At 38.6% G+C, this 22645-nt stretch overlaps 1 protein-coding gene across 1 annotated transcript in view; it reads left to right on the top strand.

Moving 5' to 3' along the window:
• The window catches only part of LOC126457180 (transmembrane protein KIAA1109), a 507473-nt gene that overhangs the window by 391571 nt on the left and 93257 nt on the right, over nucleotides 1-22645 (top strand). The window contains exons 67-68 of the mRNA XM_050093265.1: nucleotides 5840-5992; nucleotides 14207-14362. Of these exons, the coding sequence (XP_049949222.1) occupies nucleotides 5840-5992; nucleotides 14207-14362 (309 nt within the window). The remainder of the gene's footprint in view (nucleotides 1-5839; nucleotides 5993-14206; nucleotides 14363-22645) is intronic.

Below are 22645 nucleotides of genomic sequence, written 5' to 3'. Positions count from 1 at the left end.
GGGACATCAGATTTCCGGTTGTACCCCATCATCTGGCCTTCGATCTGGCGGAAGTGTCCCCTGGAAAACACTCGGAAGGGTAGATGTTGGCCGCTGCGGCATGGGAGGGTCCAGCTCCATTGGTAGGACAAGAGGAGGCGAAGGTACCATCTCCATGAAGTCGTTCCGCGGTGCTGTGATGACACCTTCAGGTGGCATCTGTGGCTGCACTGTCCTCGGGATCTGTGAATCTTGGTGAACAGATACAGAAGGATTACCATGCACATGACAGTGGCGAATTTGATTGTGATGTCAGCACTGCAATTTGTCTGTGCCTGAAGAAGCCACTTGCAACCTTCCTTTGGCACTGGATGCTGAGGAGTGTGGAGCAGATGGAGCAGTGTCCGATGGCAGTTTCCATAAAGCAATTCCACCAGTGATGGTCCATCTCATGGGTGCTAATGATAGAAGGCAAGAAACAGTTGCAGTGCTTGATCCCTGGTGTGTGCAATGTGAAGTTTGGCCATCTGCTGCTTGAAGATTCTGACAAATTGTTCCGCTTTGCCACTGGATTGTGGATGGAATTGTGCACTTGTTAGACACTGTATGCCATAGCATTCACAGAATGTTTCAGATTTATTTTGACGTGAACTGAGGACTGTTGTCCGACACTATGACTTCAGGCAAACTTTCAAGGCAAAAAATAGAGTACAACTCCTGAATTGTGCTGTGTGACACTGCGAAGTTCATTGGCATGGAAAAAGGAGACTTGCTATGAAAGTCTACCACAATCAACCAACAAATGTTCCAAAAAGGTCCCGTAAAGTCTATGTGCACACGTTACCATGTTGATTGCAACTTAGGCCAAGCAGAAAATTTTTTTGGTGGAGCAGACTGATTTTCCGCACATGCATGGCACTGTGATGTAATCTGTTCTATTTGAGTGTCCATACCCTGCAAAATACAGTGTCGATGTGCTAACTGCTTTGTACAAACAGTCCCCTAGTGTCTCTGGTGAAGTAACTGCAACACTTCTGTTTTGCAAAGCCCTGGGGAGCAACAGATGTGACAGTCGACTCTCATTTTGAAAAGAATCACACATTGCTGTACAGCAAGGCTATGCCGAACTGGCTTCATCGGATGAAACAAGGACTGCAATGGCTTGTGATCCATTACAAAGTCGAATTATCTCTGTATAAATAGTTTTTAAATTTGGTGACACCATACACAATAGCCAATGCCTCTTTCTCTGTTTGTGAATAGTTACACTTAGCTTTGGACAACACTTCTGATGTGAAAGCAGTAGGCCTGTCTTTAACACTAAATCTGTGTGAAAGCACTGCACTGATTCTGTAAGAGGAAGCATCAACTTGCAACACAACTGGTCCATCAGGATCAAAGTGAAACAAGCCTCGATCACTGAGCAATGCAGCTTTAAGTTTTTGAAAAGCTACATGGCACTCATCAGTTTAAACAAAGGGGATGTTCTTGCAATGCAATGGAGCTGCAATTTGTGTAGCATTGGGTATGAATTGAATATAATAGTTCATTTTCCCTAATACTGACTGCAATCCTGTGATGTTGCGAGGATCTGGCAGGTGACATGTGGCTGACAAATGATACTGAAGAGGATGTACACCCTTATTGTTTATGACATGACCAGGATTCTGCAAATCAGGTTTTAAGAAATCACACCTGTCCAGTCTGCACTTTAGTCCTGCATCAGATAACGTGCTTGACAAAGCATGCAAATTTGCGATATGTTCTTCAGGTGTATGACCTGCTACTACAATATCATCCAAATATTTTGAACAGTTTGGTACTTCAGCAGTTAGCTGCTCCAAATACCGTTGGAAAATGGCAGGTGTGAAAGCGCTGCCAAAAGGCAAACACAAATGTGTAAACAACCCAAATGATGTTCACAACACACATAGTGTGAGATTCTTCATCTAGCTGTATTTGAAGATATGCATTGTGCAAATCAATTTTCAAAAGGTAATGACCAGTGACTAATCTGTCCATGAGATCCTTTGGGCGTGGCAGTGGGTAAGTATCTATCACAATTTGTGGGTTGACTGTAGACTTAAAGTCAACATGGAGGCGAATGCGACCTGAAGGTTTGGAGAGCAAAACCAGTAGACTTGCCCTACACTGTCTTTGGCATTGAATGCAATCACTGGCAACACATTTTCCTGGATTCGAAAGCCAAACAAATCAAACGAATCAAGACCAAATATGTTCCCACAGGCGCGCGATTGTAGCACAGTGAAAGTCACAGTTCACGTATGCAAGCAATACATGACGAGCAAAATACATTTTCTGAGAATGGGAATGCCTTGTCCATTTTAAGCCGTCAGGTGCACGCTAGTTTCAAACAGGCATGGGGAGCCTAACAGTTCATATGTGTTATGCTTCAGTAATGTAACAGAGACACTGTGTCCAACTGAAATTTCACACATTTTCCACTAATATGCAAATGAAAAAAAGTTTGTTGGACTGGCATAGCACAGGAGAAACTGCCTGCAACAGGCTTTGAATACACTGCACTGATTATGTGGGCCTTGTGACGAGAATTGTGTGAGTGGGCAGAATTATTATGTTTGTTTCATTGCAAACATACGGATTGTGCGTGGTGTTTTTTGTGGCAACCATACACTGTGCTTGTCTCAACGGGCACTCTTGGCATTTGTGCTGTGAATAGCACCGAGTGCTTAACGTAATTCTATTCACCTGTTTAGAGAACTGTTTACACGGCTTGGTGTGCATGTGCTGTTGCTGCCTACTGGGCCAGTTGTGAGCAAGGGACAACTTAACCTGACAGATTGGTAGCTGCTCAAATTTATCGGCCGTTACGGCACCTGAATCACACTGATCCAGAATTTGCACTGTGTGCTGAAATGATGGATCTGACTGTTTCAGAATCTGTTTTCTGAGTCTGAAATCAGTTACATTGTACACAATCACATCACTTAACATAAAATCTGAATATAAAGCACCACAAGCACATTTTAATTTGCATTTCCTCATCATACTCTGTAAATCTGTTACCCACTCATGATAATTTTGATCCGACCTTTTCTTGCAACTAAAGAATTGGTACCTAGCTGTCACCACAGTCACTTGTTGGTCATAATAGTTAGTTAAGAGACCCTATACCCTGATCATAGGACAATTCACTCAAAGTGGCATTAGGGAACAATTTCTGAATGCGGGGAAAGACTGCACTTTGTACTGTTGACTAAAAGTAATGTAGTTTCACAGTAGCTGATACTTCAACAGCAATGATGTGAGCTTCATACTGTTGCAACCACTCGAGTCATTCCTCTTCTTTTTCGTTAAACTGGTGAGAAGGCGGTATGGCACTTGGAGCTACAGTTGTTGCTTGTTGGGCTGTGTTAGGTGTTTGTTTCGCCAATAACTGCTGTACCGTGTTTAAAGGGTTTCAATCAGCTGCATCTGAAACTGGAACATCTGTGTTAGCTGCGTTGCATCAATCGCTTGCAGCTGAGGTGCCTGAGCAGGCTGTGGGAGAGATGGGTTCCTCATTTTGAAGTAGGCAAATGCAATAAACAGATAATGCAAGCAATAAAAGTAAGCACACAAGCAAAGAAAATTTCTGCAATGCCCACCAGAAAACACTGAATAGAAAAAACACTGCAAGAGATAATGTTAAAACATGTAAACATACCCCTACAAAGAAAAGATAACGTAGAATTAAGGTGCTAGCAGAACACAAACTCCCACAACAAACAAAACTGTGGCAGCCAGGCTCTGGGTTGTTGCTGTGGTATTTGTTAACCTCATCGTCAATCTTGTAGTGTCTAGGAAGCCCGCATACCCGGTTTGCTAGACATACTTGACCTAAGGGCAACAGAAGCAGTAAACAAGAGGTCATGACCTAACAAAGAAATCTATGAACATCCAGAGAACATACTACGCCCCAAGCAAAAAAGGTCATTCTTGGAACATTTGGCAGAATTGATGATGACAGGTTGATGAAGGTGAAAGGACAATCAGCATTGGTTTACACACACATTAAATGACCTCAGAGAAACAAACATAAACATAATTGACACTTGGGGTAACAGGAATGTATTTAGGAACAAAGTTCAAAAAGTGGTTTTCAGGGAGAAACAACACAGGAAAAGAAAAATGGTCCTATACCATCAAAGAGCTCCGTTAGCAGAGATTGAAACATATGAAACAAATGTGTACACATAGGAAGCAGAATACATGCATCAAAAATTAAAATATTGTTTTAAATTTCTCTGCAAAACAGCCATTCAAATATAAATAGTAAAGCCTCGTCAAGGTGTTTGACTTGGAATAGAGCTAACAGTTTTATCTGTTGGTGTACATTTACCTACACTCTTAGACAAGAAAACAACCAAAAATGACACTTTTTGGAGAGAGCAGCAGTGTAGTATATCAATCAAATTGCATATTTTCGTAGTGTACATTTATAAATACAAAATCCCACCAAATACAGCGCTCCAGCTTCGCAAGCATGTAAACCAACATGGCACTGCTCGGTTTGCTGCTGTCAACAATCACAGCAAAGTACATATCATGTCATTTGGACATTTTTCTGCCAGGACACCAGATTTTATTTCCCACAAAATTATCTTTATTCTTTTGTGAAATGAAGCATGCTATGATAGCCCAAGTCTAGGTTAGGTAGAAAGTTGCTATTTTGGTTTTGAGTTGTTTCATAAGAACCTGTCGTACTTCTCAAGCATGCATGTGTGCATGCATCATATGAGGATAGTGATGTATGACATCATGTTCCCTGTGGTGTGATTGGGTGATAGTTTAAACCGAGCAAGTACTATGTTGATTTTGTGCGTTTGCCTAAGTACAGTACAGTATTTGATCTAAGTATTCATACTCACAGACTAAAAACATATGCAGTTTAATTGATGCACTGCATTAAAGGTCTCTCCAAAACATGTCAGTTTTGGTATGATTTGCTGTCTGAAAGTGTGGTAAAAGTGACATTGGTGAATAATACTGTCATTGGATGGTTTCATCTGACATCACATCTTGGGCACAAGTTCATTTGTCAGGTAATGAATGTTCACTTTAAGGTGATGTGTGAATCTCAGCCTTGAGAAGAAAATTGAAAATCCAACTTCAACATTAAATAACTATCAGTTGCCTATATTAGTAAACAGTTACCTTCAGGAAATTACCAAAATACATGACTTTCATAAAAAGATTTGATTTCACATTGTTCCATTAAGAACTGCTGATTTCAAGTAAACATTTATTAGAATTGTTTGTGACACACTATTTATCAGTAGCTTTACAATTCTTTATTTATTCATATGTGGCGTCTAATACATAGGACAAGTCAGAATAATCACAAATGCTACATTGTTCACATTGCTATTGCTGTCAGAATTAAATTTTCCTCTTCCAAGAATTTGAAGAAGCTCTAAGAAATGTCAAAAAGAATAAGTGATATAAATAAGTTGTAAAAGAGGATACATTCCTATGCTGCCTGGTAGTTTCTCCTCTGCACATTGCTTGTAGTGCCATGAGCATTGTTTCTCGTTGCAGCTTTTTAATGTCAGTAGACATAACTGTTTCAGACAAAGTATCCTTCCATTTACAGCCCATTATTTGTGGTATGTGGAATTGAACTCATAAGGTCATAAAATAACAATTTCTTATTTAATAAAACCAGTAGTGCCATTTCTCTTTGAACACCAGAGAAGGACTTAACAGTTTAAATATCAACTTGTGTTTCATACCTTGGAAAAAATTTTATGTCAAAATGAGTAAATCTTGTTTATAATTTAATCAATATTTTTCATCTATTTGTGTTGGATTTTTAAATGATTTTGTAATTCATTAGCCCAGATGATGCAGCTGTTATTTTGGTTGCTAATGGGAGCTCTGCAAGCTTTGAAAGCTCACCACGCACAGGTCCCTCACGTTCAGCATCACTAAGAGTGCGTGGTATAACTGGACCAAGGGTGACTTTTAGTGACACACACAACATCTGCAGGTAAGTTTGTCATCATCTTCATCAACTATTTATGTGATATAGTTACAAGGTATGGCACTGTGTTACTGCATTGTCCCATGATGGGAAGATGGATAGTTCAGAAGAAATAATAGCATTCCCACCCACAGATTCCTTCTGTAAGGAACAATCAAAAAGTTTCCATTTGAGGATGTTACTGCAGCATATATGCAATGTAGCACTGATATGTAGGCAAGGGATTATTGTAGCATTCATGTCTTTCTGATGTGCATGCAGTATATCCAGAATCATGAAATGTGCGAATGTACTCAAGTGGGTGACACTCGAGCATCCACTCTATAGTCGTGATCTCTCCCCATGTGATTATCAAACCTTTGGTTCCCTAAAAAGGGCCTTGAAAAGCTCAATGATTCCTGTTGGATGAGGGATGTAAGAGGCAGTTACAGACTTCTTCACACAGCAGGACATGGTCTTTTACCAAACAGGTATCTCCAAATTGGTGTGTCGATGGGGTGATCAACTCAGTGCTCTTGGTGATTTTTGCCTGATTGGCGTATCGATTCATGACTTTATGGCCTTTTAAAAGAAACTTTTTCATTGCCCTTTATACTATTGGCACAAAGTGTAGTCTGCTGCAGTGCATTAACTGTTGTTGTTGTATTTGTTGTGGTCCTCAGTCCAGAGACTGGTTTGAGGCAGCTCTCCATGCTACTGTATCCTGTGCAAGCTTCTTCATCTCCCAGTACCTATTGCAACCTACATCCTTCTGAATCTGCTTAGTGTATTCATCTCTTGGTCTCCCTCTACGATTTTTACCCACCACACTGCCCTCCAATACTAAACTGGTCATCCCTTAATTCCTCAGAACATGTCCTACCAACCGATTCCTTCTTCTAGTCAAGTTGTACAACAAAATCCTCTTCTCCCCAATTCTATTCAATACCTCCTCATTAGTTATGTGATCTACCCATCTAATCTTCAGCATTCTTCTGTAGCACCACATTTCAAAAGCTTCTATTCTATTCTTGTCTAAACTATTTATCGTCCACGTTTCACTTCCATACAAATACTTTCAGAAACGACTTCCTGACACTTAAATCTATACTCGATGTTAACAAATTTCTCTTTTTCAGAAATGCTCTCCCTGCCATTGCCACTCTACATTTTTTATCCTCTCTACTTCGACCATCACCAGTTATTTTGCTCCCCAAATAGCAAAACTCCTTTACTACTTTAAGTGACTCATTTCCTAATTCAATTTCCTCAGCAACACCCGAATTAATTCGACTACATTCCATTATCCTTGTTTTGCTTTTGTTGATGTTCATCTTATATCCTCCTTTCAAGACACTGTCCATTCCGTTCAGCTGCTCTTGCAGGTCCTTTGCTGTCTCTGACAGAATTACAATGTCATCGGCGATCCTCAAAGTTTTTATTTCTTCTCCATGGATTTTAATTCCTACTCCGAATTTTTCTTTTGTTTCCTTTACTGCTTGCTCAATATACCGATTGAATAACATCAGCGATAGGCTACAACCCTGTCTCACTCCCTTCCCAACCACTGCTTCCCTTTCCTGCCCCTCGACTCTTATAACTGCCATCTCGTTTCTGTACACATTGTAAATAGCCTTTCGCTCCCTGTATTTTACCCCTGCCACCTTCAGAATATGAAAGAGAGTATTCCAATCAACATTGTCAAAAGCTTTCTCTACGTCTACAAATACTAGAAACGTAGGCTTGCCTTTCTTCAATCTATTCACTAAGATAAGTGGTAGGTTCAGTATTGCCTCACGTGTTCCAACATTTCTGCGGAATCCAAACTGATCTTCCCCGAGATCGGCTTCTACCAGTTTTTCCATTCGTCTGTAAAGAATTTGTGTTAGTATTTTGCAGCCGTCGCTTATTAAACTGATACTTTGGTATTTCACATCTGTCAGCACCTGCTTTCTTTGGGATTGTAATTATTATATTCTTCTTGAAGTCTGAGGGTGTTTCGCCTGTCTCATACATCTTGCTCACCAGATGGTAGGGTTTTGTCAGGGCTGGCTCTCCCAAGGCTATCAGTAGTTCTAATGGAATTTTGTCTACTCCCGGGGCCTTGTTTCGACTTAGGTCGTTCAGTGGTCTGTCAAACTCTTCATGCAGTGTGCATTAACTATTTAGTAAAATCAGAAAAAATAAGTTGTTGGAGACAGAACATGTTTAATTCATAAACATTGGAGAAGAATATTGAAAATATTGAAACAGTGTGGCATAAGAGCAGTTACAGTTAAGAGGGCAATGTGTTAGCAAAATTTTTGTAAGCAAACTGCAGTTGCCAAACCACTGAGGAAGAAATTAAATGACAAGAAGTGGTGAAACTTGTTTAACTTAAAAAAGTGATTGCCAACCAATTGAAATGCCTTTCTGGCCTGAGCTGCTGGAGTTGGCGGTCATATGAGCCCTGCTCTCATCTATCATCAGATTGCCAAGAGCAAACACCATTGCGTTAATATCAGAAGCTAAATGAATTAGAGGCATAATAACCAGAACGATTCCCCACTGTTCTAAGACATTTACTATATTAATTTCAATTATGTTTTACTAGTCCTTTGCACTTCAGGCACCCTGCTTCTTCCATCTCAAGAGTGGACATTGTTGTTGTTGTGCTCTTCAGTCCTGAGACTGGTTTGATGCAGCTCTCCATGCTACTCTATCCTGTGCAAGCTTCTTCATGTCCCAGCAACTACTGCAACCTACATCCTTCTGAATCTGCTTACTGTATTCATCTCTTGGTCTCCCTCTATGATTTTTACCCTTCACGCTGCCCTCCAATACTAAATTGGTGATCCCTTAGAACATGTCCTACCAACCGATCCCTTCTTCTAGTCAAGTTGTGCCACAAATTTCTCTTCTCCCCAATCCTATTCAATACCTCCTCATTAGTTATGTGATCTACCCATCTAATCTTCAGCATTCTTCTGTAGCACCACATTTCGAAAGCTTCTATTCTCTTCTTGTCCAAACTATTTATCGTCCATGTTTCACTTCCATACATGGCTACACTCCATACAAATACTTTCAGAAATGACTTCCTGACACTTAAATCTATACTCGATGTTAACAAATTTCTCTTCTTCAGAAACGCTTTCCTTGCCATTGCCAGTCTACATTTTATATCCTCTCTACTTCGACCATCATCAGTTATTTTGCTCCCCAAATAGCAGAACTCCTTTACTACTTTAAGCGTCTCATTTCCTAATCTAATTCCCTCAGCATCATCCGACTTAATTCGACTACATTCCATTATCCTCGTTTTGCTTTTGTTGATGTTTATCTTATATCTTCCTTTCAAGACACTGTCCATTCCGTTCAACTGCTCTTCCAAGTTCTTTGCTGTCTGACAGATTTACAATGTCATAGGCAAACCTCAAAGTTTTTATTTCTTCTCCATGGATTTTAATACCTACTCCGAATTTTTCTTTTGCTTCCTTCACTGCTTGCTCAATATACAGATTGAATAACATCGGGGAGAGGCTACAACCCTGTCTTACTCCCTTCCCAACCACTGCTTCCCTTTCGTGTCCCTCGACTCTTATAACTGCCATCTGGTTTCTGTACAAATTGTAAATAGCCTTTCGCTCCCCGTATTTTACCCCTGCCACCTTCAGAATTTGAAAGAGAGTATTCCAGTCAACATTGTCAAAAGCTTTCTCTAAGTCTACAAATGCTAGAAATGTAGGTTTGCTTTCCCTTAATCTAGCTTCTAAGATAAGTGGTAGGGTCAGTATTGCCTCACGTGTTCCATCATTTCTGCGGAATCCAAACTGATCTTCGCCGAGGTCGGCTTCTACCAGTTTTTCCATTCGTCTGTAAATAATTCGTGTTAGTATTTTGCAGCTGTGCCTTATTAAACTGATAGTTCGGTAATTTTCACATCTGTCAACACCTGCTTTCTTTGGGATTGTAATTATTATATTCTTCTTGAAGTCTGAGGGTATTTCGTCTGTCTCATACATCTTGCTCACCAGATGGTAGAATTTTGTCAGGACTGGCTCTCCCAAGGCTAGTTCTAATGGAATGTTGTCTACTCCCCGGGCCTTGTTTCGACTCAGGTCTTTCAGTGCTCTGTCGAACTCTTCACACAGTATCATATCTCCCATTTCATCTTCATCTACATCCTCTTCCATTTCCATAATATTGTCCTCAAGTACATCGCCCTTGTATAAACCCTCTATATACTCCTTCCACCTTTCTGCTTTCCCATCTGTGCTTAGAACTGGGTTTCCATCTGAGCTCTTGATATTCATGCAAGTGGTTCTCTTTTGTCCAAAGGTCTCTTTAATTTTACTCTAGGCAGTATCTATCTTGCCCCTAGTGAGATAAGCCTCTACATCCTTACATTTATCCTCTAGCCATCCCTGCTTAGCCGTTTTGCACTTCCTGTCGATCTCATTTTTGAGACGTTTGTATTCCTTTTTGCCTGCTTCATTTACTGTATTTTTATATTTTCTCCTTTCATCAATTAAGTTCAATATTTCTTCTGTTACCCAAGGATTTCTAGCAGCCCTCGTCTTTTTACCTACTTTATCCTCTGCTGCCTTCACTACTTCATCACTCAAAGCTACCCATTCTTCTTCTACTGTATTTCTTTCCCCCATTCCTGTCAATTGTTCCCTTATGCTCTCCTTGAAACTCTGTACAACCTCTGGTTCTTTCAGAGTATCCAGGTCCCATCTCCTTAAATTCCCACCTTTTTGCAGTTTCTTCAGTTTTAATCTACAGTTCATAACCAATAGATTGTGGTCAGAGTCTAACCTACCTGCCCGATTAAGGGATCTGACATTCCACGCTCCGATCCGTAGAACACCAGTTTTCTTTCTCCTGATAATGACGTCGTCCTGAGTAGTCCCCGCCCTGAGATCCGAATGGGGGACTATTTTACCTCCGGAATATTTTACCCAAGAGGACGCCATCATCATTTAACCATACAGTAAAGCTGCATGCCCTCGGGAAAAATTACGTCCGTAGTTTACCCTTGCTTTCAGCCGTTTGCAGTACCAGCACAGCAAGGCCGTTTTGGTTATGTTACAAGGCCAGATCAGCCAATCATCCAGACTGTTGCCCCTGCAACTACTGAAAAGGCTGCTGCCCCTCTTCAGGAACCACACGTTTGTCTGGCCTCTCAACAGATACCCCACCGTTGTGGTTGCACCTACGTTACGGCTATCTGTATCGCTGAGGCACGCAAGCCTCCTCACCAACGGCAAGGTCCATGGTTCATGGGGGGGGGGGGGGGGGGGGGGGGGGGGGGGGGGGAGTGGACATAAGTTACAAATAATTTATAGCTTTCCTTTTGTAAATAATTTTATGAGGCTAAGATCTGAAGATCTGCTGAATTGAATGAAAAATTTACTGAATATAGGACATGAACTGAAAGTAAATCGGGCTAAGATGAAAGTAATGAGGAGTAGCAGAAACAAGAAGAGTGAGAAACTGAACATTAGAATTGATAGTCATGAAGTTAATGAATTCAGTTACGTAGACAGTAAAAGAACCCATGATGGATGAAGCAAGGAGGACATCAAAATCAGACTACCACTGGCAAAAGGGGCATTCCTGGCCTAGAGAAGTCTACTGGTATCAAACATAGCCCTTAATTTGAGGAAGAAATTTCTGTGAATGTACAATTGGATCTCAGCATTGTATGGTAGAGAAACATGGACTGTGCAAAAACTGAAACAGAAGAGAATTGAAGCATTTGAGATATGGTGCTACGGAAAAATGTTGATGAGGTATAGAATGAGGAGGTCGTGCACATAACTGGAGAGGAAAGGAATATATGGAAAACACTGACATGGAGAATGGTAGGACCTCTTTTAAGACATCAGGGAATAACTTCCGTGGCTCTAGAGGGAGCTGTAGAAAGTAAAAACTGTAGAGGAAGACAGAGATTGGAATTCACCCTGCAAATAAATGAGGACATAGGTTGCAAGTGCTACACTGAGATGAAGAGGTTGACATACGTGAGGAATTCATGGCAGGCTGCATCAGGGTTTAAAACATATCGTATGCTCTAGGTGCATTTACATGAATTTGTGCATGTTAAAACTTTAAGCAGGAAGCAGTACAATACTCGTACCTGTTGGTACTGCAGTTGCGTGAAATATTCTTCTCCACAAACTTCATATGTTTTGATGTGGTGCTGTTCCTGGTTTAGACTCTTTATTAAATAGCTACTCGTATTTGCTTAATTGGATAGATAAAAAATCTACTCCCTAAGTGGCAGCAGAACACAAAAGACTGCTGTGATTGGCAAGCTTTCAGAGCCAGTGGCTTCTTCTTCAGATGGAAAGCTTGAAGGAGAAGGAAGAAGAGTGAAGGAAAAGAACTGGAAGGGTGTAGGAAAAGGGGTGGATTTCAGGAAAGTCATCCAGAACCATGGGTCAGGAGAGACTTACCGTACAGGATGAGAAGGAAAGACTGAGACCTTCTGGGTGAGTTTCCTGAAATCCATCACTTTTCCCAGACCTCTTGAGTTCTTTTCCTTCGTTTTTCTTCCTTCCCCTTCAACCCTTCTGTCTGAATGTCACCTTAGCCTTTTATGTGTGTGTTCTGCCACTGCTAATTGAGTGATTTTTTATCTATCCAATTAAATAATTTTTATCAATAATTGATTGTTTTCATTGTTATATTCTTATTTTCTGTAATATATATTTGTTCTTATATATTTTATCAGTTAACTGAGTTTTCATCATTATTCTTTGAAGTTCCAGTAGATGAAAAAGGGGGGGATGTGAATATCTCCGCATGATGCAATATTTATTTTCTTAGAATTCTGTAATATTTCTGTGATAGAACTGTTATTTTACAGACTGTATGTTTAATTATGTTTATCCTGTTCGTATTCTGTGCTTAGTACTTAAAATAATAGCAAAGTTGTCAACACACTACTGAAAAATCCTGGATAGAATACAAGCAGTGAAACAAGCAGAGACGACGACTTTACGTAGTTGGCAATGTGCACGTACTGACTTGCTTTGATTATTTGCAGGTTTTCCATCTTTACCATCACGTTTGAGAAACAATCAGCATTGTAATTCTTACTGCAATCATCTCTTCAGATGGTGGAGTGAATATCATACATTTTTGTAATTATATACTGTCTATCTCTGAACTGTGATTGTAATTCCAAACTGTCGCTGGAGTAGGTACATAGAACAGGATGGTTTGATCTTAATTGTCAGCTGATATGGACTGACAAGGTGTTAAAAGGCAGAACAGATTGAAAAAACTAGCCAACCAGTTGCAAATAAAGGCTTATTATTGCTTGGTCTTAGTCTCCGACATAAAGTACATGCAACTTACGCAAATATTTTATCTCATGGTGTCTATTGCATCATGTGATGTAATAAGGCCACTACTTCTGAAGAAGATATTTTTGCAAATATCGAAACCATGGTCAAGGGATAATAAACCATTATTTGCAATTCGTTGGCTTTCCACGTCCTCCCCACCAAAAAAAGCTAGAAGTCAAAATGCTGTTTGTCTCAGAAATAACATCAAAGATCAATTTTTTATTTGTGATCATAACAATGCATTAACCCGTCTCCTTTATCCTTCCCCTTAGGCAAATGCACTTGTATACAGAAAACACGAGATTCATCTTCTTACAAGAGCATATACTGACAAAAATTAATATTTTCTTATATCTCACAGGAATGGCAGCTGTCGTTTCCTTTTTAACATTAGAAGTACACCTCCTTTGAAAATACGTCCTTCCGTAGTCAAGTCTACGGAAAAAAAAAAAAAAAAAAAAAAAAAAAAATCATTAGTAAACTCACGGAATACACAAATGTGTTAAAAATCACAGAATGCTAACAAGCCAACGGTATTATTTACAAGCTGTGCTCTCGCAGGCAAAAGCAATAATTCAGATTATGAAGTGATACTATTGTAGTAATTGTGACAGTTTATGATAAACCTTGAATGCATTGCTCTTTATTTATTTCACAGCATACCCACACTGTGGTTCTTCAGGTAACTTGATAAAATTGTAATTTTTGTAGTATTAATTAATTTGTTTTTGTTTGGTACTTAATTTTAAGTGCAGAGGTGGTAATTGGTAACATACTTGACATGTCCCACCAGCTAGTAATTCTTCCCTGGTTAGTCTTAAATCCATAGTTATGAAACTATACATGTTGTGGTTATTGTAGCATCAGCAAAGTGTATGGTATGTTTGACAATATACAGGCAGTCTTCATTACCAAGTGCCAGCTCAGACTTGAGTCTTCCGGAAGGAGATTTTGAGTGGCCACGTCCAGAACACATTGAAGTTGATGGTGAAATTGTGGAGCTTAGACCGAAATCATCTGTGTATTCTGGAAGCTATGATCTCTCAGAAGGCAGGTGTGTACAACATTAGAAACTGATTTATAGGCACATTTGGGTGCCCACGCGCACGCGCACACACACACACACACACACACACACACACACACACACACACACACACACACACAGAGAGAGAGAGAGAGAGAGAGAGAGAGAGAGAGAGAGAGAGAGAGAAATTTCAAGTCATTTTGAATCTTACATTTCATTTCATCAGTACAAAATACCATCTTGCATTATAATCTATTACTTACTTGCTACATTAATAATATCTGGTGGAATGAAAGCAGGACTGCCAAAAACCTTGGAAGTTTACTTTTTACTAATAACTCCAGCAATATGACTGAATGGGACCCTGTGCTATAAGAGATAACAGGTGAAACCAAAAGGGCTGCAGACCAAAATTGCATGTAATGTACTTACAGGTTGTCCCAGGATGATTACTCTGTGTATTCTCCATTTCTCGATTATTGTCCATTTCAGTTATTTATTTTAATTTTATTCCGTAGTAGTACCACACCTCACCACACCACCATAGCGTATGTTACTACATGAAGTGCATAATAATTTTGTAAATTAAGTCATTACCGTGTGACAACATAAGATTTTAACTCCAAAACAAGATATACTTCCTTTAAGGTTTCGTCAGTTAAATTTCCAAAAATTTTGGCCCAAAATGTCAGATTTTAAATAATAATGTAATCTAAGAACATGCCAGAATGTACACAGCTCATTTGTAATGTAATGGGGTGTAGGCTATCAGTTGTTTATAATATCTGGTTTTTAAAAAGTTCATTGATTTACTAATAAGCAACATCATCAAAATATTTTAAAGAAACATAAATGAAGTGATTACCACCGACAAAGAGAAAAGTTTCAGCATTGATTTGGACCAGTTGAATATGCGATGTGTCTTATATTACACTGACCAGAATGTATAATCTCAGAGCTTCATGACATAATTAAAATACCCCTCTCAGACAAAGACTCCGTCGAATTATCTGCTGTCTCTACTTGGTCATGTTCAGTAGTTCTGGTGCTGGTACAGGAAAATTCCACACAAGCATTGTGCACTGGTTACTACATTTGCAGGAAGTTTTGAATAACCTCAAGCACATAGAGAGTATGGCACGTAAAACTGACCTGTAATATAACTGGCGCTCCTCTTCTGTCAAGTTTGAATAAAACTATTCCAGGATTCCCAAATACATGTCACTGCTCACTGTCATCTCAAAGTATATGGTCCCCATAACACATGTGACAGAAATGACACAATCTTCTCATCTTGCAAGGGTACCTGGTGGATTGTGTATGGATTTTCTGTCGACCAGTACCAGTTATTTTGCGAATTTGTGTACCCATAGAGGTGTAACCATACCTAGTCACTCATGATGAGCCTTAATGTGTCCGAGACGCCACTGGCAACATTTCTCAAAAGCCATGAACAGAAGTGCATTTTACATCTACATCTACATCTAAATCTACATCTACATGTCAGACTCCTTCAGTTCTTGCACAACACTCATCCAGTACGGTTTTAATTTCAGTCTCCTTAAGACATGTCGGCAACTTCTCTCACTCGCATGAACCTGTTGACTCAGTCTACCTGTTGACTTACGAGGACTTCTTGTCATTATCTCCTGCACCTGTACCTCTTTAATTCAGTTGTGCAGAAAGGTGGTAGTCTATTTCCGGGAACATTTTGAACCAATCGTGTACTCTGACATTTTCAATCAGTTCCTGTATGGTGCTTTTTGTTGGCGTAGAAAATCCTGAAACTTTCTCCTGAAACAGTTTTTTTGTTTACACTAAAGATCCAGTGTGAATGAACACTTCAACAATGGCAAATTGCTCGGGTAATGAATACGGTGTTATCACACACTCACACTAACTCGGTTTCACACAACGAAGCTTTTTTCCCCATATGGTTTTGACAAGTTTCACTGGCTGTCTCTGCAGCTGCCCTACACAACAACAAAGTTACACACAGTGTTCATACATCAGAGGAAATGGGTAGTTCGTGGGCGCCTATTTGGACAGTATTTTGGAACATTAGCGTTGTGTACGACAGGCTAGTTTTATGTGCTGCACCCTGTACAATTATACCTTTTGTATATGAGTGTGAGGGGTTGAGAGGTTGATCCAGGATTATTATTTCTCAACATCTTTGCTGCTGTATCTTCCTGATGCTCTTGGCCTCATCTTCTCCAATGTATTACATCACCGTGTAACGATGCTATATTCTTGAATGTTACTTAAATTAACTTAACTTGGCATGGAGTTCATTTGATGGAAGAACATAACAGTTTCCACCTTCACAAAATTTATTGACAATTGAACTGCATACTCGTCACATTAACGAAACACTGACTGACTGACATACTTCACAGATCTCTTTGACTGACTGACAAAACAACAATTCAACAACTAACTTGCAGCCTTTCTTTATATAGAATTTTAACAATAAATTTCAAAATAACCCATTATTAATTTTGTACAATTCTGATGTTACAATTAAAATTTACAAAATGTAAAGAAACTAATGTTACAGCCAAATAGGTATAAAATGTAATATCATACTACATAAATTTTTATAGTATCATCACTAGTTTTAAATATGAAAATCGATCTGAACTTTAATTACAACAATGTCTCTTGTATTATTTTAGTTACGTAATTAATTACAGTTTGGATTTGGTTACTAACATTCAATGACAGTACAAATCTTGTGCTTCATCTGACTGCATATGAGAAAGTTACAAATAAGGCCTCAAATTCTGAAAATTGTAAAGTTGTGTGATGTAAACAATTGGAGAGTTAATTAGAAATGTATTTACAAAGGATATTAATTACAGAGGAGGACATAAAAATAGATAACAAATGAAAATACATCACTTGGTAATAATTTTTAAGCCATTTCTCAAGATAATGAGGTTCTCTCTGTCAACCCACCAATCAACTGCAGTTAAGGTAATTAGAGGTGCCAGCCACTTAGGGCAACATTTCCACAGCCTCATAACATTTGTTACTAAATATCTCTTACTTCAACTTCTCAACTAGGTTTTTGATTTGGAACCTGTACATAATTTTGTTAATGACAACAATCCATAGACAATTACGATAATATATGTCCTTTCAGAATAAAAAACTGTATTTTGGTAAATTGAACTGAATAATGCATCCAAAACACACACAAGTCTCCAGGAAGCACTTAATCATCTGAAAACCACCCATATGCATAAAAAAAGGTGGCATCAGACATTTCATATGAATCTAGGGTGAGGCTGTACCATTATAACCTCCCATTTTCTTTAATTATTTTATCCATTTCATGTATTACTTTCACCATCACTTAATCATTTACTAACAACCCAGAATTAATTAAGTTCTGAGTTCCAGTATAAGCAATTTTATAAATGAAAAATTTGTTTTACATTGCATGTTTCTGTTTATCAATGAATTGTGGGGTTGCTTTGGAGAAACTCAATTTACATACATAAGAGTTAGATCTGGCATTAGTTGTGGAATGTCCTGTAGAGACCTCTTTGGAAAAAAAAACGTGGTTTATGACAACTATTTCACAATAATACTGTACACAGCTGTAACAAGACTGGGCCTTAAAATTGAAGTAGTTTACTCATTTTTAAAATCTCATGTAGCTGAATTAAGACACTTAATTGATGATAGGTTATTGGTAAATGATTAAGAGATGATGAAAGTAATACATGAAAAGGATAAACTCAGCATAATGAAATGGTAGGTGGTATATTAGATTGATCAGGATGAGGCCAAGTACATCAGGAAGGTTCAGTATCAAAATCTGTTAAATACGTAGAAGCACACTATTAATTGGTTATACCAAGAAAACTGTAGAGAGATATGAAGGCTCTCAATGAGGTAGCTGACGAGAGTAACAGAATCGAAAGAAGGCAAATCTCATTGGTCATTATACAATAACTTCCTGTCATTTTAGCTAGCAGACAACAATGTGTTCAGTGCACCTGCATTAGTGAAAGCAGAAATGACACTTGGAGTCAACAGTCGATGAAATATTGTGTCGGAAAAATAAAAAATGGTCAATATTATTTGATTTATTTCAGTTCAGCTACCCCTGTCAGCTAACTTGCCAGTAGATGAGTATGCCTATAGAGTTTTATTTAATGTCTTTTGCCACTGTCAACATTTCTCTTTTCCCAGAAAATTGTGTAGGGTGTGACTATAGTTCTAGGACCAAAACAAATCTTAACAAAAACTTAAAAAGCTTCACATTGACGTAAAGAGTAGTAAGATACAAGGGTACACATTCATCAAGAAACTTACTAGTGCATATTAAATATCTTGTAGTTTGTGGTGAAGCTTAAGACTGCATCAAAGAAATTTCTGTCTCTCATTATATTGCACTAAATTAAAATGTACATCCATAACGATTTCTACATAACAAAGATGACCCACTGCAAGGTGCAAAGGTTATGACCAGCATTATGTAAAATATAAAGTAATTTAAAATTTCAGTCTCTTAATCTTTTCACCTAAATTCAGTAATGGAAAAGTTTCCTTGTTTGTCAGAAATTCAGTAATGTCATCAAGAAACACATTCTAGTAATCCTCTTGTGTATCTTTTAAAAATTTGTTGCCTTATTCAAAAACAATGAAAACATAGTGCGGCTCTGTCAGAACAATGAGGCCAGTTCCTTCTTTGTAACTCGAATTTTTGTGAGTTAGAGCCAGTTGAATGAAATACAAGATTACCTGTATGCTCCATGTGAGATGTGGCAATTCCAGTGCACAGTTCTACATAGTCCTGGTAAATTATCAATTCTAAATTAATTTTGAACAGAATATGAAGGTTTGGCCTCTCAGTGGTATCCTTACCTTCTTGTGTCATAGAAATGCTGGAGAAAGGAAATACCCCTGAAATAGATGGAATACTTACAGAATGATTGAAGACAGAATAGATACCATGTCCTACAAGGAAGAGTGTACCACCCAATCTGTTTAATTTGGAAGAGAGAAAAGATCCCACGAGAATGGCAGCAGTCTGTCATCTGACCAATACTGAAGAAAGGAAACCCATTGAGATGTAGCAAATCCAGAGAAATTACCCTACTATGTATATATCATAAGAGCATATTGCTTGCTGAAGCAGCTAACACCATTCTTCAAGGAAGTACTTGGATTCCAACAAGCAGAGGTTTGAAGGGGGAAATAAATAGTAGATCAACTGCATATAATAAGGGAAGTGTTATCAAAGAGCTGGGTATTTGCATAGATGTTAACAGTCTTTTTGTGGACTTCCAAAAGTGTGCAATAGTGCAAACAGGCAAGCAATATAGTAAGAATTGGAAAGAGTCCAAGTTCCCATAAAACTAGTAAAACTAACACAAGCTTGTATACAAGAGACAATGTTGCATGGTGAAAGTGATTGAAAAGATGTCTGAGAAGTTCGAGATGAGTACTGGAGTGCAGTAGGGAGACTGCCCCCCACCCCTCTCTTCTGTTTAATCTGATAAGCCTAGAGACAGGAACTGAGCTTGGTAGAAGGATCAGTGTGGATGTTGTTGTTGTAATAACACAGAATGGTAAGTGTTAATGGAAGAACCAATGAGAACAGGCTAGAAGGTAACTATACATAAGATGTAATATTTCATAGTGAGCAGGGATGATGATGATAGATTTTTATAGATGTGGATGGTAAAATCTTCAAAAGGGTAAAAGAGTTCAGATACGCAGGAAACGGGTGAAGGTTTCCATTTGGAAAGCTGCTCAAGTCCCAGCTTCTATTGATATCCATGAACATCAGAATCTATACAGGATTATAACACAACCCATGGTCCCACATAGAGCAGAGAACCTGGACTCCACAGAAAACTCCTGACATTTGTGTATGCTGTTTGAGACAGATTTTTGGACCAGAGAAAGATAGACATGACTGCAAAAAACAGAAAACCCATGAGTGTCAGAAGTTGTATAAATGCTGGTAATTGTGGCAGTGATTGAAAATAGGAGACTTGTCGAGAAGGCTACATTACCAGGCGGGAGATGGATGAAGACATCAGAGATGACAGACCAAGGGGAACACCTTTGAGATCAATTGACGGGATCAGAGAGGTCATGTATGTGATGGAACTAGCTGTAGAAGAATACAAGGACTGAAGAAGATGGAGGAGGCTGACTGGTGAGGCTAAAGACTTTCTGCTGTTTGGATGCCTGACTTACTAAGTAAGATAGAAAAACTGATCAACAGGGGCTGCCCTCTGCTGACTTCCAAACCATTCTTCTGTGCTGATTACATTCATTTTTAATTGAAATGCAGGTCACCTGTGCCTGCAATCCTGGTCATCTACAGAGATTTATATTCTTTATTGCCAGTTGTCTATGTGATAGTAAATGAATAACATTCCTCACAAAGATACCAGGTATATCGGTAATAATATTGGCTCCAAAAACCAAAAGCACAGTAAACCTGATATCTTTTGACATTGTTTATGTTGGCAAAAACAACAGTGATATATATTTATTTTATGAACTTCCTTTTATTTCTGACATAATCAGATTTTGTGGCACAATAATAACCAGTTGTGGCCTACACTGGTCATCTTCAGACACTACAGGGTCTATACATAAATTAACCTGTAATTACTTATTTAAAGAAAAAAATTATGGACTTTTTTGTATATGACCTGCACTTAGGTGTTGTCATTACTTCTCCACATAGTTGCCAAGCAAACTCAAACATTTGTCGTACCATGACACCAGCTTCTGTGTCCCTTCATCAAAGAATGTTGCCACCTGGTGCTTCAGTCAGTTCTTGACAGCATTCTTAATCTCATCATCAGCTGTGAGGTGCTGAGCAGCCAGCCAGGCATTCATCTTGGAGAAGAGATGAAAGTTGCATGGTGCCAAATCTGGTCTGTAGGGAGGAGGTTGAAAAATCTTCCAGCCAAAGTGTCTGAGGTTTGCCTGTGTTCGAATAGCACTGTGATGTCACATATTGTTGTGAAGGAGAATGATTCCTTCAGTAATCATCCCATGCCATTTCATTTTGACTGCCCTTAAGAGTTTTGTAAGTGTCTCACAATAAACTTGTGATGCCAACAGTATTCTCACCCATTGCTCTCATCTGTTGGCAAAATTCCTTTGTGACCCCAAAAAACTAACCAATACTTTGCATTTTCACAGCATCTGTTTCAATTTTTTGGGCAGCCACTGTTATGTCTGCTGCTGTTTAGTTTCATCATTGACTTACTGCATCTATATCTAGGCCACAGTCATGATTCTTCTCAGAAATCCCTCTCCCCTTCCCCCCTCCCTCTCCTTTCATTGCAGTGCTGAAAGAGTGTTAAGGTTGCTGAACCCATTCTTTCAGTTTTGTAAATGTTGGTTAAAGATTTTGGCACCCACTCATGCGCAAAATATATAGTAACCTAACCTTTCTGTGACAGTATTAAAGGGTATTATTCTTTAAATCTGAGGCACATGTTCAGAAATATCAGAAATTGTGAACTGGCGTCTCACACGCTCAATGTCATCAACATTTTACACAAGTTAATCATTTACATCTGAATGTCTTTGGGTCTTCCTCGGTCACTTTCATCATACACATTTTGGAATTTTTTCTAGTGCTCCCTCAAAACACCATCATTGATAACTACATCCCCATACACAAGACACAATAGATAATGAGTCTTGGTTTCTGTTTGCAGGAACTGAATGATAAAATATATCTCGTAACTGATAGGAGATGCAGGAACACCATGTACTTCAATCTCTTGCTCTTACAAACTGACAAATGTAACACAAAGCTGGCTGAGGCATCATGATTTTCAAAATCTCCATTTTTAACCATGTAATTGTCATAAATCTACAAGCATTAGTTTATTTTTAATAGTTGGTTGGAGGTTAATTTATGAATAAACCTCGTATTATGTATAAAAAAAGTCATGGAAGGCATTTAGTGAACAAAATGTTTATATCTGTGTTGTTAATACTGGATAACAGGGATTATCTCTTTTTCTGACACTTTCACTACTATACTTTTTATTATTTCAAGAACTTCATTGCAGTCATACATAAATGTTTTTTAACCACATAAGTCATACATAAATGTTTTTTAACCACATAGTTAGTGGCTGCAGTTGTCTTTAGTTCTGTTTTAAAATGGTCCCAGTTAGCCAATGTAATTTTCATTACATTGTAATCTGCATACCAAGTTTATGCATCAACCAACCTACAGTCATTGAGTGTAATCTAGCCTTTTCTTGTTTGGCATATTTTCACTGTAAATAAACTATATCTGTATGC

Source organism: Schistocerca serialis, chromosome 2, assembly GCF_023864345.2.
Source record: "Schistocerca serialis cubense isolate TAMUIC-IGC-003099 chromosome 2, iqSchSeri2.2, whole genome shotgun sequence".
In the NCBI taxonomy this organism is placed as follows: Eukaryota; Metazoa; Arthropoda; class Insecta; order Orthoptera; family Acrididae; genus Schistocerca; species Schistocerca serialis.
Note: the sequence above shows the minus strand (reverse complement) of the source record. Positions and strands in the feature narration are given on the sequence as shown.